Source organism: Nylanderia fulva, unplaced genomic scaffold, assembly GCF_048542155.1.
Source record: "Nylanderia fulva isolate GAGA-0341 unplaced genomic scaffold, ASM4854215v1 Scaffold200, whole genome shotgun sequence".
NCBI classification, from domain to species: domain Eukaryota; kingdom Metazoa; phylum Arthropoda; class Insecta; order Hymenoptera; family Formicidae; genus Nylanderia; species Nylanderia fulva.
The window spans coordinates 173060-188882 of record NW_028190265.1 but is presented as its reverse complement, the minus strand read 5'-3'; the positions used below and the strand labels follow the sequence as shown (position 1 = coordinate 188882).

Here is a 15823-nt window from a genome sequence, read left to right as displayed (position 1 = left end):
AAAATTTGAAAAAATTATAATAAAAAAATATAAATATAAAGTAATATTACTAGCCTTTTTGTTTTGCTCCACAAATCTGCGGTATTTGCAACTACTTCTACTTCTGTCAATTTTTTTTCAAGAGCAGCCTTCATTTTATGATATGTTTCACAAATTTTGTTTCTTAATGTTTTTCTGCACATTATACGGATATGTGAAGGAAGTCCAATTCTAAGTAAATTAATGAATGCTGGACTATCTACAGTAGAAAGAGGTTAAATATCTTCAATAATAAAACGCAGTATCGCTTTATCTACTGCTTTTTGAGTAGCTATTGAGCTCCCAGAGCCCCATCTCTCTAATCTTTGACATTTATTTGGAACATTATTCGGAGGATCTTTACTTGAATGTTTATTTGATAATTTCAGTTTTGCCTTATCTATGTTTTGCAACAAGTGTGGATGTTTTGCCTATTAATTTTGTTTTGTCTATTTATTTCATACACACACCAGAAAGAGTAAGAAACGGAAAAAGAAGATAGAAATAATTATAATAAAAATATATCAATAGTCTTCATAATTTAAATATGTACATAAATAATTTCACAATAAAAAGAAAAATAATAACACATAGTAAAATTTTTTTGAAAAGTAAAAAGAATTTTTACCAAAAATCTTATGAGAAAAATTAAAAATTAGTTTTTAGAAAAGTTTTGTACTAATATTGTATTAATATTTATTTACATTAAAAGAGAATTTTTACACATGTTTTTCTCAATTTAAACAATTATAAATTTGAAAAAAATGTTTAAAATCGTAATTTAAATAATTCTAATTGTTTAAATTGAAAAAAACGTTGTGTTCAAATCATATATTTAACATATCATACTCTTGTAACTTTTGATACCTATTTTATGCTTTATGCACATTATATTTGCTTCAAGGTTGAATGTTTTGTATATTTGAAAATCTAAAAGTTGAATTAAAAAAATTAAAAATATAGCTTACTTATATATATAATTTTAATTTTATTATACTTTATATTGATTTTTATGTAAAAAAGGGAAATAAATTATTTTTTCAATTTTTTTTTTAAATAAAAAGATTTATGGATTATTATATTCCTTAAATTGTATATAATTTGCATAGATTCGATTTATTAATTTAAATAAAAAAAATTTGAATGTAAAAATATAAATATCAACATTCCACACTAAACATATTATTATTTGCTTATTCATTATCACAATTGTCAATTCATATTTATTTTTTAAAATTACTAAAATAACAATTATATAAAAGATTGAATTTAATAGGAATACAATAAACCATAGGAATCAAAAATAACCTTACATACTAAAAATAATTTTTTAATAAAAAATTTATGTAAAAACTTACACTTATATGTTTTCTTAAATTTGAAGTGGAAGTTCTGCTAGCATGAATAATTTTACTTCCAATGCAAATTTTACACAAAAATGCCCAGTTTTTCTCGTCTCCAAGTTTTTGTTGCAACTGAAATACTTCTGCATATGCTGGCCATGGCATTTTATGATCATTTTCTGAAGATTGAGATGCCTCTATTGCTTGAACATTTTCTGAAGATTGAGATGCCTCCATAACCTCCATTGCTTGAACTTTTTAAACGTAGACAAATATAAATATATATTAATAATTAATATATATCAGAATTATATTGTAATTAATATTAATATATCATATATCCATAAAGTGTTTTACAAGATACTCGTGTAATCAATGCTATAATAAACTAAAATTTAAAATTAAATAAAATTTTGAAGAAGTAATAATAATAACAAATAATATCTTAAAGAAAATCACAAATAAAAGAGAAAAAACCAACGAAAGGCGAAATACAATACTTACCTCGTATCTTATCTTACTCAGAATCAACCAGAGATGTTCTTATTCTTGGTATCAAACATAAAACGAAACACAAAACGTGCATGAGCACGTACAAGACTTGTTAATCCGTGGAAAAACGGATTCTCTACATGCGGTGAAAAGGACTTCTCTCTCTCTCTCTCTCTCTCTCTCTCTCTCTCTCTCTCTCTCTCTCTCTCTCTCTCTCTCTCTCTCTCTCTATTTTTCCATCTCTTTCGCAATCAATCAATCTGACAGAACGGAATCGAATGTACGAGAGCACGTGCTCACAGCTACGATATTTCAACTTATGTCGAGAGTGCTATTCTGTTACCAGATTTGGGCGCTCGGCAATGACACACGTATAAAAATCACTATATTCTAGTGACTTTAACGTATACGGCTCCTTCGTCGTGTGTGTCCCCACATCAGGCGCTTCGGCTGCGGCCCAAATCTGGTAACAAATCAGTAGTCGAGAGCAGTTGGGAGCATGTGTATTGAAATGTACAGTACCGATAAAGATACTTGCGCAAGCGCAAGGCTGCCCAACGCGAAGTATATAGAGATTTGAAATATATAATAAATATAACTATGAATGTAACTATTGAATTAGTTACTAGTTACCGAAAAAATGTAACTGAAGTTAAGTTACAGTTACAGATAGAGAGAAAGGAACGAAGTTAACTGTAACTGTAACTGTAACTGTAACTTCGTTACAAGTAACGAGTTACTTCCCAACCCTGTATATATATATATATATATATATATATATATATATATATAAGAATTGCATGTAAATATATAAGCAAAAAAACAAATATATATATATATATAATATTATTGTGTTCAAACTATGTGATAAAAATAGACACAATTATGCATGTATGTTTTACTGTTATTGACACGCTTAGATAAAAACGCGTGTGCGAGATGATTCAACAGTAAAAATATATTATGTTGTCAAAAAAAATATAATATGTTGAACACAATAAAATTGTTTTTTTTTTTTGACATGCATGTAAATTAATATTTTGAAACTGCCGATAATAGCGAAATTAAAATTGTCAATAATTATCAACAATTTTAGTTCCGCTTAGATGAGGGCGCTAACCCGTCGGAGTTCGGCCAATGCTCCGGCATCCCCATAGGTTGTGGAATGAGTCAGTGGAGCTCACTAGTCCACCACAGTACGCACAGTGTGGAAGACGTGTATAGAGTGTGTATATCAAAATACTCACCAATCCTCTCTAAAATTGGCAGATAAGTAATATATTAGTGATTTTCGTGTTTTATAAAACAGGATATATTAATTGTATACGCGAATAATTTATTACGATTACTTTAATTATTTTTCTGTATTATATTTAATAATTCGTAATGGTTAAAACGATAACGTGCTTACCTGATAATATAATACTGATCATTCTAAGCTACAGTGATCACTCTTGAAGATATCATTAATTTGAGATGCGTCTGCAAGAAATTACAGCATGCAGCCAAATGTGACGATACGTTTCTGGAGAAACAGTTTCTTCAAAGGTATTTCTTTTTGTTTGTAGAATTCTTTTATTTCATTAGCCTTTAGTTTTACTTTTCCAGTTTAGTTTTTTTATAGCATAATAAAACATATAAAATATAAATAATAAGATGCTGGAAATATATATATATATATATATATATATATATATATATATATATTTATATAACACGTTTGCTTATTAAAAATAATTTTAAAAACAATTATTTAAATTCTGATTAAATTATAGTATAATAAGGATTCAAAACTATAAATTCGAGAACATTCCGATTTTTTATTCTATATGTATTTCTTAATGCGTTTGCATCATTTTAAATGTGAATTTAGTAAATTAAAGTTTATTCTTATTTATCTTAGACACACTTTATATTAAAAATTAGAAATTTTAAATATGTATTTTATTAATTTAAATATTTTATTTTATCATTTTATTAATTTTTTTTAAATTGTACTATTATATAAAATGTAAAAATTAAATAATTTATTATATTTAACTAATATAAGGCTGTACCGTAAATATATAATTTTCCCTTGTTCTTTTTCTTATTATTTTATTGTATATTTTTAGTGTAAAATTTAATTACAATTTAAAATTTTAAATTATATATTTCATATTTTCTATTCAACAACAAAAAGATTTATATTTCAACTAATATTTTAAATATTATGCATTTTATATAATTTATTCTTCTGAAAATTTATTAGATATAATAACACTGTTATTAGTGTAATTTTTAAAAGAGTAATAAAATATATTTTGTCTAACAGATGGCCTTCTGCGAAGAGACTTTATGATAAACAACTTAATGAAAATAAATGTAAGGAAAAAAAAACAGAAAGAATTTGCAAAACCTACACAGAAGAATGAAAAAAACTTATATAAAGAATTTATAAAAACAGGCATAAATGCTGCGAGACAATTATACAATTTTAAATCTGAAACACTTCAACAATATTATATTGACAAGAATTCAATCGATAATATGATCAAATTTGATTGCATATTTAATTTTAGTTTAAATCCCATTGATAATATAATTAATGAAAATTTTTTAACGTATTATTTTATTATTGATGAGATTAAAAACTTGCTTATACAATCTCTACAGTAAGATATATATCATAGCTCCATTAATTTTATAGATTATAATATAATTGTTGCACAGTTTTTATATAATTGTTGCATGAACATTTTTTACAGAAATCCTAGTTGGAATCTAAGTGAAAGATATTGGATTATAAAAATGCTTCATTATATTAGGCATCTTTCGGTGAAGAAGGAGTACAGTAAATTTATAGAAAAATCTAACAAGAAACAACTTTTAGAACAGATTGCTACTTTTTTGGCACAATGGTTACAACCTGAAAAGCATGTATCTTACTCATACATAAAAGCATCATTAGATAAGATCGCACGACAAGCATTGAAATACCTCGGAGTAAATTATCACAATCATTCAATATTCTTGACATCCGTCACAACTTTTATTAATTGGAGAAACAATAATATCGAGAATAATTATTGGAACCAAGCAGAAGGTACGCAGATAATGGATACACTCCAGAAATATATAATTGGTAAATTAAACTTTTGACCATGCGATTCGACAGACACAAATTTGGAAAACATATGCATAGATAATGTAAGTTATTATAGATTTATATTATAATTATATTATGTTTGTTTTATATCTTACTGCAATTTATTTTTATTTATCACAGGTTTTAGAAAAGAAACGTGGCCACGAAATAATTATATTCATAATATATCACAGCGTAGCCAGGAGACTTGGTCTATATTGCAATCTGATAAATGTACGAATGTGCGAGGTCTCTCATTACTGTTTATTTTGGAAACCTAACTAGTAAGTACACAGTTTGAAAATTTGTGTTCTTTTTTTGTTAAAAAAGGGCTCTTGTTAAAATTTTTTATATTTAACTTTATATACTTAATATTTATTTAATATTTATTGTGTAAATATTTACACATGTCATGTGTGTTAATTTAATATATTACTGCTGTGATATTAATTGTACTCACATATTAAATTATTAAAACAACGGAAAAGAAGTGTAAAAATAACATAATAAGCATCTATTTTTTGTTAAATTAACTCAATTAACTTAAAAATTTCTGCAGACTGTTTATGAGACACGTGATAATTGTTAAATTTAACACAAATTTTTCAATTATGTATATAATAATAATTGGAATTATCTGAACCTTTCGGCATTTTTATTCTTATACAAACACATATACATATATATAATTTTATATTGTTCACAGTTCCACGAAGAGTTTGGAAAATGCAAGATGTTTTAATATAATTTCAGAACAATTCCCAAATTGTCTCCTCGATCAACTGAAGATACTTGAAACAATGTATTTTAAGAGAAATGTTAATATTCCAATAACAAAACAACCTAACAAAGTTGGTAATTATTTATATATGGTCTCATCTATATATTAATTTTAACTAATTAATATACTTTTACCTTAACAAAGATATAAATTAATGAAATATACTTTATATTTTACTAGCAGATTAAATTACATATTATCTCTTATTTTTTCATTTATTTTCAGAACTCTGTTCATTTAATTCTTGCTCATGTTTAATCGTTTTTTTCAGATTTTATTTGGAATAATGGAACTATTTGCGTTTTTGACTAATGTACGTTTCGGGGTTAATCCGCATGAACATGGCATGCACGTGGTAAATCGGAAGATATGCTAGTACTGTTAATAATTAAATAATAAAAATAAAAATGTAAAAATATCTTTATGAAGTTTATCTCCGATATTATTTACAATTATAAATTTTATAATAATCTATAATAAATAAGCTGTTATCTCTTATTTTAATCAGCTGTAATTCAACGTGCTACAAAAGTTTAATATTTTAGGAATTGCTTTGCAAGATGAAATAACAATTCAAATATAATCTTGCATTTTCCAGCTCAGCCTTAATTTTAAAAGTACAAAGCAGTTAAATAGACCAGAGGAAGTAAGATTTGCGGTTGGAATGATAGTTACATATACCAATAGTGATCAATTTACAGATAGTTGTACCGGCGTGATAATCGGATGGCATCGATATAAAGATAGACACGTTACATATTTGTCCGTAAGCGATGTAATAAATATGGATATATGTGTATTGCCGTTGAACCACTGTTGTAATTGTCATGCTATAAAACAAGAAACTAATTATTATATAATTCTTACCCAAAATAATAAAATGTGTTGCGTGGAGGAAGGTATGAATATCATTAGACGAGTCTTTTATAATTATTATATAAAATAATATTTTATTTTGATTTTTTTTTAAATATAGTTATTTTATTTATTTTATTGGTCGAGATAAAGGTGTATATTGTGTTTTTATTTTATTTATCTTATTTAATTTATTTAATTATTTAATTTTATTTATATAATTTATTTTTATATTTATTTTGTTTTTATTTTATTTTATTTATCTTAATTGACATATTTCTTATTTATATATTATATGATATATTTGATATATTTCTTATTTCATTTATTTATTTGGTTTAAATTCGTAATTATAATCTTTTTTTTGTATTTACATTTTTTATTTTAGATCATATAACTTTAACAACGCCGCAATGGATCAATAATAGCGAAATTGGTCGCTATTTTTCTAAATTCGAAGGCACGCATTACGTGGCAAATAAAATGCTAAAAAGACTTTATCCGTATGATGCCTTTGTAATTGCTCGAAATATTAGAGAATTGATTAGAGAAAGAAATTTCAAAAAAGAATATGTGAAAATTAGTAGTATAAATTAATAGTTTAAGTAGTCATAAATTAATAAATCACATTATACAATATTTAGAATGTACAAATGTTTTGAAAAACTTATATATATAATTATTATATTAATTATATTAGACAACACACACACACATACGCTATTTAAAATGAAAAGATAACAAGGGAAGCCGGAAATACTGATTTTAATGAACTATTTGTATATTATTATCTGAATCAAAATTAGAGTCATATATTTTTTTCATTTTATTAATGATTTCTGTTGTGAGAATAGAATACTCTCTTAAAAAATCGGTTTTAATTTTTTAATAAATACTGTTGAAATGAAAAAATATGAAAAAATGTTTCAAAAGTTGTATAATTTACTTTAAAATAGTGCAACTAGATTTTTTTTAGAAAACATTGTAGTTTTCAATTAACTTTTTAATTAATTCTTTCTTAATTTTCAAAAAATTATGAAAGTTTTGAGATTTGTTTTACTATAAAAGTTAAAGCCAAATATTTAATGCCAAATTCAACAATATATGATATAACCATTACAAAAGTCCTTTCTTTAGAAATAAGCTAAAAATTTCTATATAAAAAACGCATCACATATATTAATTGAAATATTACAATTTACGTCTTTTTATATTTAATAGTAAAATTTATTATAATTTATATACATATAATATATTATATTATATTGTATTATAATTTATTATATTATATTTATATTATATTTATATTATATTATATTTATATTATAATTTATTATATTAGATTTGTATTTATATATTTAATATATAATTTATACATATATATATATATATATATATATAATTAATAATTTATCTATTTATATATACAATAAAATTTACACACTACAATTTTGATTGCATTTATATGAATTGAACTTTTCATGTAATAATAAAAATATGCCATATCACACCCTTATCTGTATAGTTTGGAAATCAAGGTAGAAAGTACAATATTAGATTTGAAATCTAGATCACATTCAGCATTTTATTTTTTTTTTATCACACTTATGCATACATATTGTTCATAGTATCACGAATATTTCAAAAAATGCAAGATGTTTCAACAATTTTTACAAACAATTCTTGGATTGTTTTATCAACCAACTGTTGCTGTTTTGGTTATTATATTCCAGCACAAATTCTTCTGAATTTTCTGTCTTAAAAACTGTAAAAGTTGGTAATTAATCATAGGGTTTTTATTAATTTTGACACTAATTAATGCATTGTTAACTTAAATTAGATTTATTTAGGCAGAAAGAATTTTCAATATTTTATCCAATTATCTCATCTTCTTATTTTTTTATTTGTAATCAGAGCTCTGTTCGAAGTTAATATCTGCTCGTTTAGTCATTTTCTTCAGATGTGATAAAGCTAAGACAATAATTAATTACATATTTGAAAAGAAAAAATCTAAGATGTTTGAGATTAATCCAAAGGAATTATAATTTTAATTATAATTAGTGTACTAAACCATAAAGTATATGCTAGAGAACTATATGTATATATTGTATATTAATAAATAACAATAATAAAGAAGAATCTCTAGAGGGTTTTCTCTCTGATAACACATACAATTCTATATAAATTATAATTACCAATAATAATTTAACCAGCTCTAATTAGTTTGATATAAAATTTCAAAAGTTAATAATGTATTTAAAAATAAATTAACAAGACATAGCAATTAAAATCTGGTATTATTCTTACACTTTCCAGTTCATTTTTCGTTGTATAAAAACAGAGCACTTAAATACAAGATCAGAGAATATAAAATATGCAGTAAGAAGAAGGGTTACATATAATGTCAAACTTACAGATAGTTTAGTATAAATACAACAATGATAATCAGATATTATCAACATGTATAGTATATTGCGTTCATTATATCAAACCCTTATGTTCTACATCTGTTAAACTTTTTAGTGAAATGTGAATTTAATTACTATATATTAATTATTAGTCATTTCTTAATTCAACATTACATATTACATAATTCTTGAAAATAATAAAATATGTTACTTGAAAGAAAGTAACAAATGATATATTGCTATTTTGTGCTTCTATTTGCCTTCGTATATTTTAAGAAAATGCACATCAGTAGGTAAAAAGGTAAAATATTCGTTAATTTCGAACTTCTTTCCTGCGTGCGCACGATGTGACGGTTAACAAAAGGATATTCCTTCTTTTTCTAGACAAGGAGAAAGTTTCATTTTTCAGTTCTTCAGAATAAAAATAGACGTGGAGTAGACAGTATCTGTATATAGTGTTCATGAAACACGTGTTTGTGTTCTCTGCAATCGCGGTAAAACAACAGATAGAGATATATTATTGATGTGCTTCTAAAAACAGAGAGTTAATTACACGAATAAATTATTTTCTTTTACTTTAATAATTTTCCTGAATAATTTTTATAATGCGGCTACATTAATGCGCTTATCCAACGAGGTTATCGCCATTATTCTTGTGTTTTATTGAAATTTTTTCATAATGACTACGATAACGTGCTTATCTAACGAGGTGATACGGATCATTCTTACGTTCAAAGATATCACTATTGAAGATACTATTAATTTCAGATGTGCCTGCAAGCAATTTCAGTATGCAGCTCAAACTAAGAAGTTTCGAGAACAAAAGTTTTATCAGAGGTATTTTTTTTATCTGTAAATTTTTTGTCATTTTATTTCATTAACAGCAGGGAGTATTACTTGTAAAAAAATATATTTTAGAAAAATAAAATTAATATATGTAGAATATTAAAAATAAAATGTAATAAAATAAACATATAAAACTTTCAATAATTAATATTAAAACACGTAGGAAAATAGGCTAATAATGAAAGACAAGATGTAGAAAGCAGTGCGAACAATGATCTTTAAATAATTTTCTTCATTATTTAATTTATTCTGTTTAAAACTAAAACTAGATTTTAGTAAAATATATTTTTTAAGAGTTATTTTTTGTAATAACTATTTTTTCTACATCTTTGCTTTCAATCTATTTTCCTATTTATTTTGATAATATGTATAATAAAATAAAATATATTAAAAATTAGAAATTCTGCACTTTTATTTTATTAATTATATTATCTAATTTTATTATTTTTCTTAGATTAATTTAGTTATTAAATTATATTATTAATTAATTAGATAAATTATATTTTATAAATATTTCATATAATAAAAAATTAAATAATTTTTTATATAGTTTATAATTACATAATAAGAATGTAACGTAAGTATGAGTTTGCCTATTTGCATTTATTATATTGTATATTGTAATGTAAAATTTAATTATAATTTAAAATTAAAAATTATATTATATATTTTTCGTATTAAAATAAAAATAATTGTTATTGTGATTTATGCTTTAAATATACATATATTTAAAAAAAATTATTGCTTTGAAAATTCATTATACTGGTGCAATAACATTGTTTAGTATAATTTTCAAAAATTTATTAAAATAGGAGTTGTGGAAATAATCGACCAAACTAGCAAGTAATAATTGTTTATTAAATTTCACGAAGGTAAAGATGTGCTATCTAGTAATTGTGCGACTAATGTCGTTTATAAAATTGACTGCAATGACTGTACCGCATCATATATAGAATAAACGAAGAGACATCTTCCCAGCAAACACCAAGTAACAATTATAAAACTGTTAGTTATAATTTCCCACTCAACAATATAAATGCAATATAATACGTGTGTTATATTGCATTTATATTGTTGAGTGGGAAATTATAACTAACAATTATATAATTGTTACTTGGTGTTTGCTGGGCTAGTACACAAATTAAGGAACTTATAGAATTATTGTCATAATATTAAATTACATCATAGTTCACATTCGGTTATAAGTAAACATCGATCTGAATTTGAACATAATTTTGATTGGAATAGATTTAACATTTTACACACGGAAAAACATGTAAGGAAAAGAAAGATAGCCGAAATGTTTTATATATTAAAAAACTCAACAACAACATTAACTCACAGAAGGATACAGAGAGTCTAAACGAAATATATAATTAAATAATTAAGGTCGTGTAAATAATCTCACTTAAAATACACTAGAATCTGACGATCCTTTGTTGGGATATATTGTGGCTGTCTCACATTTTCAATTTAATTTTAATTTTGACTTGTATATTTCTCACTAAAGATTGCTATTGATTATTGCTGTATGATGAGTTAATTATTACTAAATTAACTTGTAAGTATTACGTTCGTTTCCAATTGCAAATTTTATATTAGTGTTTCGTTGATAATAATAATATATGTAATAAATTATTTTAGTCTCACTGAAAAAGGACCACGCAACCATATAGTCGAAACGTCATGAAATTTAATAAATGATTATTACTTGCTAATTTAGTCAATTATTTCCACAACTCCTACTTAAATAGTGATTGTCATTATTAATTGAGATTTATTTATTAAAATATTTTTTGTTTGTATTGCAGATGGTCTACTGCAAAGAAACTTTGTGACGAGATTATGCTTAAAGAAAATGAACTAAAGGAGACTAACGAAAACGTACAGAGGAATAAAAAAAGCTACAAACTAAACTTTATACAAACGGGAATAAATTGTTCCAGAGATTTGCGAAATTATATGTCTCAAATAATTTTTCAAGATTATGTTGATAGAGGATTAAACAAATATAATTACATTATGTTAATCAATACATTAATAAAATTTGAAGATGCAAATTGTTTAGATAAATTTTTAAAACAATTTTGGAGAAACTTTAGCATTTATAAAAAGATTAATAATGATATGATAAAATATGTTTTCTATATTGATGAGATTAAAAACTTGCTAACACAATTTCCACGGTATAATTTTTAAGATATAGTGCTATTAATTTCATAAATTTATATATACTTACTGCTCAGTTAATATATAAATTTTGCAGAAAATCTAATTACAATCTAACCGAAAGATCTTACAAAATATTGTTAAAACAGATAAAGGATAATTCGATAAAACAAACGCATCATACTTATTGGTTAGTAAATACAAATTTTTAGTTAATATAAATTTAGTTAATAAATTTTATTATTTTTTATTATTAAAAAAATGTGTCTAATTGTTTTATTTTCAGGAAAGTTACTCGCGATTTAATCGAAAGATATAGTAATGTAAAAAAAGATCACTTTCTAAAATTACAATCCTTAAAAAATATGTGGAATACATTTATAACACAAAATGACCGAGAACAACTTTTGGAATGGACTGCTTTTTATTTTGCACAGTATATTCAACTAAATAAGGATGTATCTTATTTGCATATAAAAACGTCATTAGATCACATAGCAAATGAGGTGATGAATTGCCTCAGAAAGAAGTATCCCAACCATTCGATATTCTCCACGTCTGATGAAACTCTTTCCTATTGGAAAAACAACAATATCGACAATAATCATTGGAACGAAGCGGAAGGAATTCAGATTATGGATACACTCAACGAATATATATTTGGCAAATTAAACTTTCGACTATGCAAATTGACAGACACAAATTTGACAAACATGTGTATAGATAATGTAAGTTATTATAGATTATAATATAATATTATTGGCCATATATGTTTGTTATATATTAAATTTTTTTTTCGTTTTTTGATTAATTTCTATACATACAATGTCTGCCGCAGGTTTTACTACGTAAATGTGGCCAAGAAATAATTTTAGTGATTATATATCACAGTGTGGCCAGGAGACTTGGTCTACGTTGCGATATAATAAATCTACAACATTCCATATACCATATTCGCTACAACATATTTTGGAAACCAAACTAGTACGTATAATATTAAATTCGGAATTATCTGAATTTTTCGCATATTTTTCTACTTATCATACTTACTCACACATATATATGTATATAGTTTTTTATTATAAAAATTTTATTAAGATAACAATATTTTTATTGTTTACAGCGTCACGGAAAGTTTAGAAAATGCAAGATGTTTTCACATACGATTCAAGAAATTTCCGAATATTTTTGTCGACCAACTATTAATATATAGATCGTATTTATTTTCTTGGTGGACAAACAGCCGTACCACTCCAATAAAAGCTATAGAGGTTGGTAATTATTTTACTGTTGTATGATTTCTGTTAATTTCAACAGTAATTAATATTTTTGTAATTTTGGCAATGATGAGTCAATGAAATACATTTTGTATACATATAGACAGAAAGAGATATAATCTCTCATTTTTTACAGAGTGTCCATAGGAAAATACTGAAACTAATCAGCTGCTAATTTTTAATATTTTAATACATACATATATTGAGAAAATAAAAATTGTGTTGAAAAGAGAAAAGCATTTTTAATGCATATAAATAAAATGTTTGTATATTAGTTTATTTTATTGATTAAAAGTAATGAAAAAAGTGTTAATAATCACATAAAATCACATAAACTAATGATAAATATTTTCAACAATGCCAGATTTAATAGCAGCTATTAAAAAATTCGCCAATAACATTAAAAATGACATGTTAGAAAAAGTTTTTACGAATTTTCGTAAAAGAATGAAATTTTGTACAAATTCAAATGGTGTGCACTTCGAAAATATTTAGCATTAGTTTACATATGTGATTATTAACACTTTTTTATTACTTTTTAGCAATAAAATAAAATAATGTACAAACATTTTATTTATATCTATTAAAAATTGAAAACACTTCTATTTTCAACACAATTTTTGTTTTCTTAATAACTGTATGCATTAAAAAATTGCTGATTAGCATTTTCTTGTGGGACACCCTGTAATTTGTAATCAGAACTGTTTATATTTAATCTTTCTTCATATTTATATTTTTCTTTTAGATGCGAGACAAGAAGATAACTTTGATTAAGTATTTGAGAAGTCAATCTATATTATTCCGTAAAGAAATAATGCCCAAGTGTTTGGTTTGAGTGTAATAAACCTTAAGATATGCATTATAACAAATATTGATACGTATACTAGAGTAAATAACTAATTGAAAATTTTAAATACTTTTATCTTTAATTTATAATTTATTTTATTTATTATTTATTAAAGATATAAAATTCACATACTTACATTATTTTTTTATGTACTTTCCATGGAGTGCAATTTAAGTCTTCCAACGCTTCGTGCACAAATACCTCTAGAAAAGAGATCTTTTATTTGATGCACCAATTTCTCCTCTTCTTTGGACCTAAGACTTGCTTCCTATCGTTTGAATGTTTTCCATATTTGCCATATTCATCTTGCTCTCAATTTTCATTTCTTTATTCTTCATTTATTTCTACTATTTTTATCAAAATACAGATTTTTTACCAATGATAAAGCAATAAAAGTGACTAAAAACGTAATTTTTTTCATTCTCTATTCTTCTACTATGATATTATTATTGGAATATTAGACACGTATAAAATATTGTACATATAATACTAAAATCATGTATAATTTTATCAAATAAATTTACAATTTTAACACGTTATACGAAAGAGTGTTAAATTATTTAATACTTCACCGAATATTTTTTACAATTTTAATAATTCGTACTGAAAAAGAGTAAATAAAGTCAAAACGTATATGTTAATTAATTAGGGAAATAAATAAAGGACCAATTTTGTATCTTTTATATAGGATTGATCATTTTATTATATGTAATTATAATATATAGGATTAATCATTTTATTATATGTAATCAAATATATTCTTGAAGAGTTGGTCTCTGTTGGCTCTAATTTTTATATGTTGAATATTTATCTACATTTAGATTTACTTGATTTGTAGACCAACTCTAGTCTGACTTCCCTCGCTTTTGCCAGCTTTTTCAGTTGTTCTAGGGTAAATAAATTAATCAAAATAATAAATAAATCAAAAATAAATTAATCAAACTAATAAAAACAATTCGCATTGTAATAAAATAAATAGAATGTAGAAATGTTTAATTAACTTACTGTTTGGATTGCTGATCACGATTATTGTTATTGGTCTTATTTTGGGTGGTCCAATTTTGCGTTTCCTGTCGGCCAAATTCTGAGTCCTGGGGTTAAATTGATTTCTATTTAAAATATTGTTGTTTCTATCCATTTTTGTTTTACAAATCTTTTTCACTTGTAAAATATATATTTGATGATATAAATTACTACAAGTTCTTATTTTTTTTAAATGTGCGCAAATCTGAAAAAAACCTTTGCGAAAAACTTCTCTCAAGGATCGAACTGCTATATACACCCTTTAGGCCGGAGCAGCGACCCCCACTTACGCTCTATCTCAGGGACGATCTGTAACACGATGCCGTTCCGTATTCTTTCTCTAACTTTAACTAAATATTTTGAGTATTTTAAAATATTTTAAAATTCGATTGGTCAAAACTTGCTTTTTAAATCTTATTTTGTTTTTTTTTAACAATTTATTTTTACTCCTCCATGCTCTTTTTTCGGTTAACTTATCAAATACTTTGTAAGTATGTATATACATGTTTATATATATATATATATATGAGATACATATATGTATATATAATATATGAAAGTCACCACGCTTGGCTATAAGCAATAGAACTGGCCAGATATCTTTCTGTATTTGTAACAGCGTCCGAACTGCATCATG

General features: G+C 24.4%; 1 protein-coding gene and 1 long non-coding RNA gene across 3 annotated transcripts; one reads left to right on the top strand and one right to left on the bottom strand.

Annotated features, from left to right (window-relative positions):
• Nucleotides 1-59: 59 nt before the first annotated feature.
• LOC146723384 (uncharacterized) lies at nt 60-2175 on the bottom strand. 2 transcript variants are annotated; one of them, XR_014924613.1, is made up of 4 exons: nt 1866-2175; nt 1377-1615; nt 886-948; nt 60-449 (listed from the first exon to the last, which is right to left on the bottom strand). It is a non-coding gene; the product is annotated as an uncharacterized LOC146723384 (long non-coding RNA). The 2 variants fall into 2 exon arrangements; XR_014924612.1 differs by lacking the exon at nt 60-449 and having other exon boundaries at nt 840-948.
• A 597-nt stretch (nt 2176-2772) lies between these two features.
• LOC114942495 (uncharacterized) lies at nt 2773-14298 on the top strand. The gene is given in 14 exon segments (XM_085482421.1): nt 2773-3401; nt 4168-4507; nt 4601-5042; nt 5122-5264; nt 5687-5831; nt 6033-6116; nt 6360-6527; nt 9701-9861; nt 11682-12056; nt 12137-12229; nt 12326-12767; nt 12878-13023; nt 13163-13310; nt 14062-14298. Coding segments are annotated over 14 exon segments (2826 nt in total). The 5' UTR covers nt 2773-3352; the 3' UTR covers nt 14152-14298.
• Nucleotides 14299-15823: the final 1525 nt, after the last annotated feature.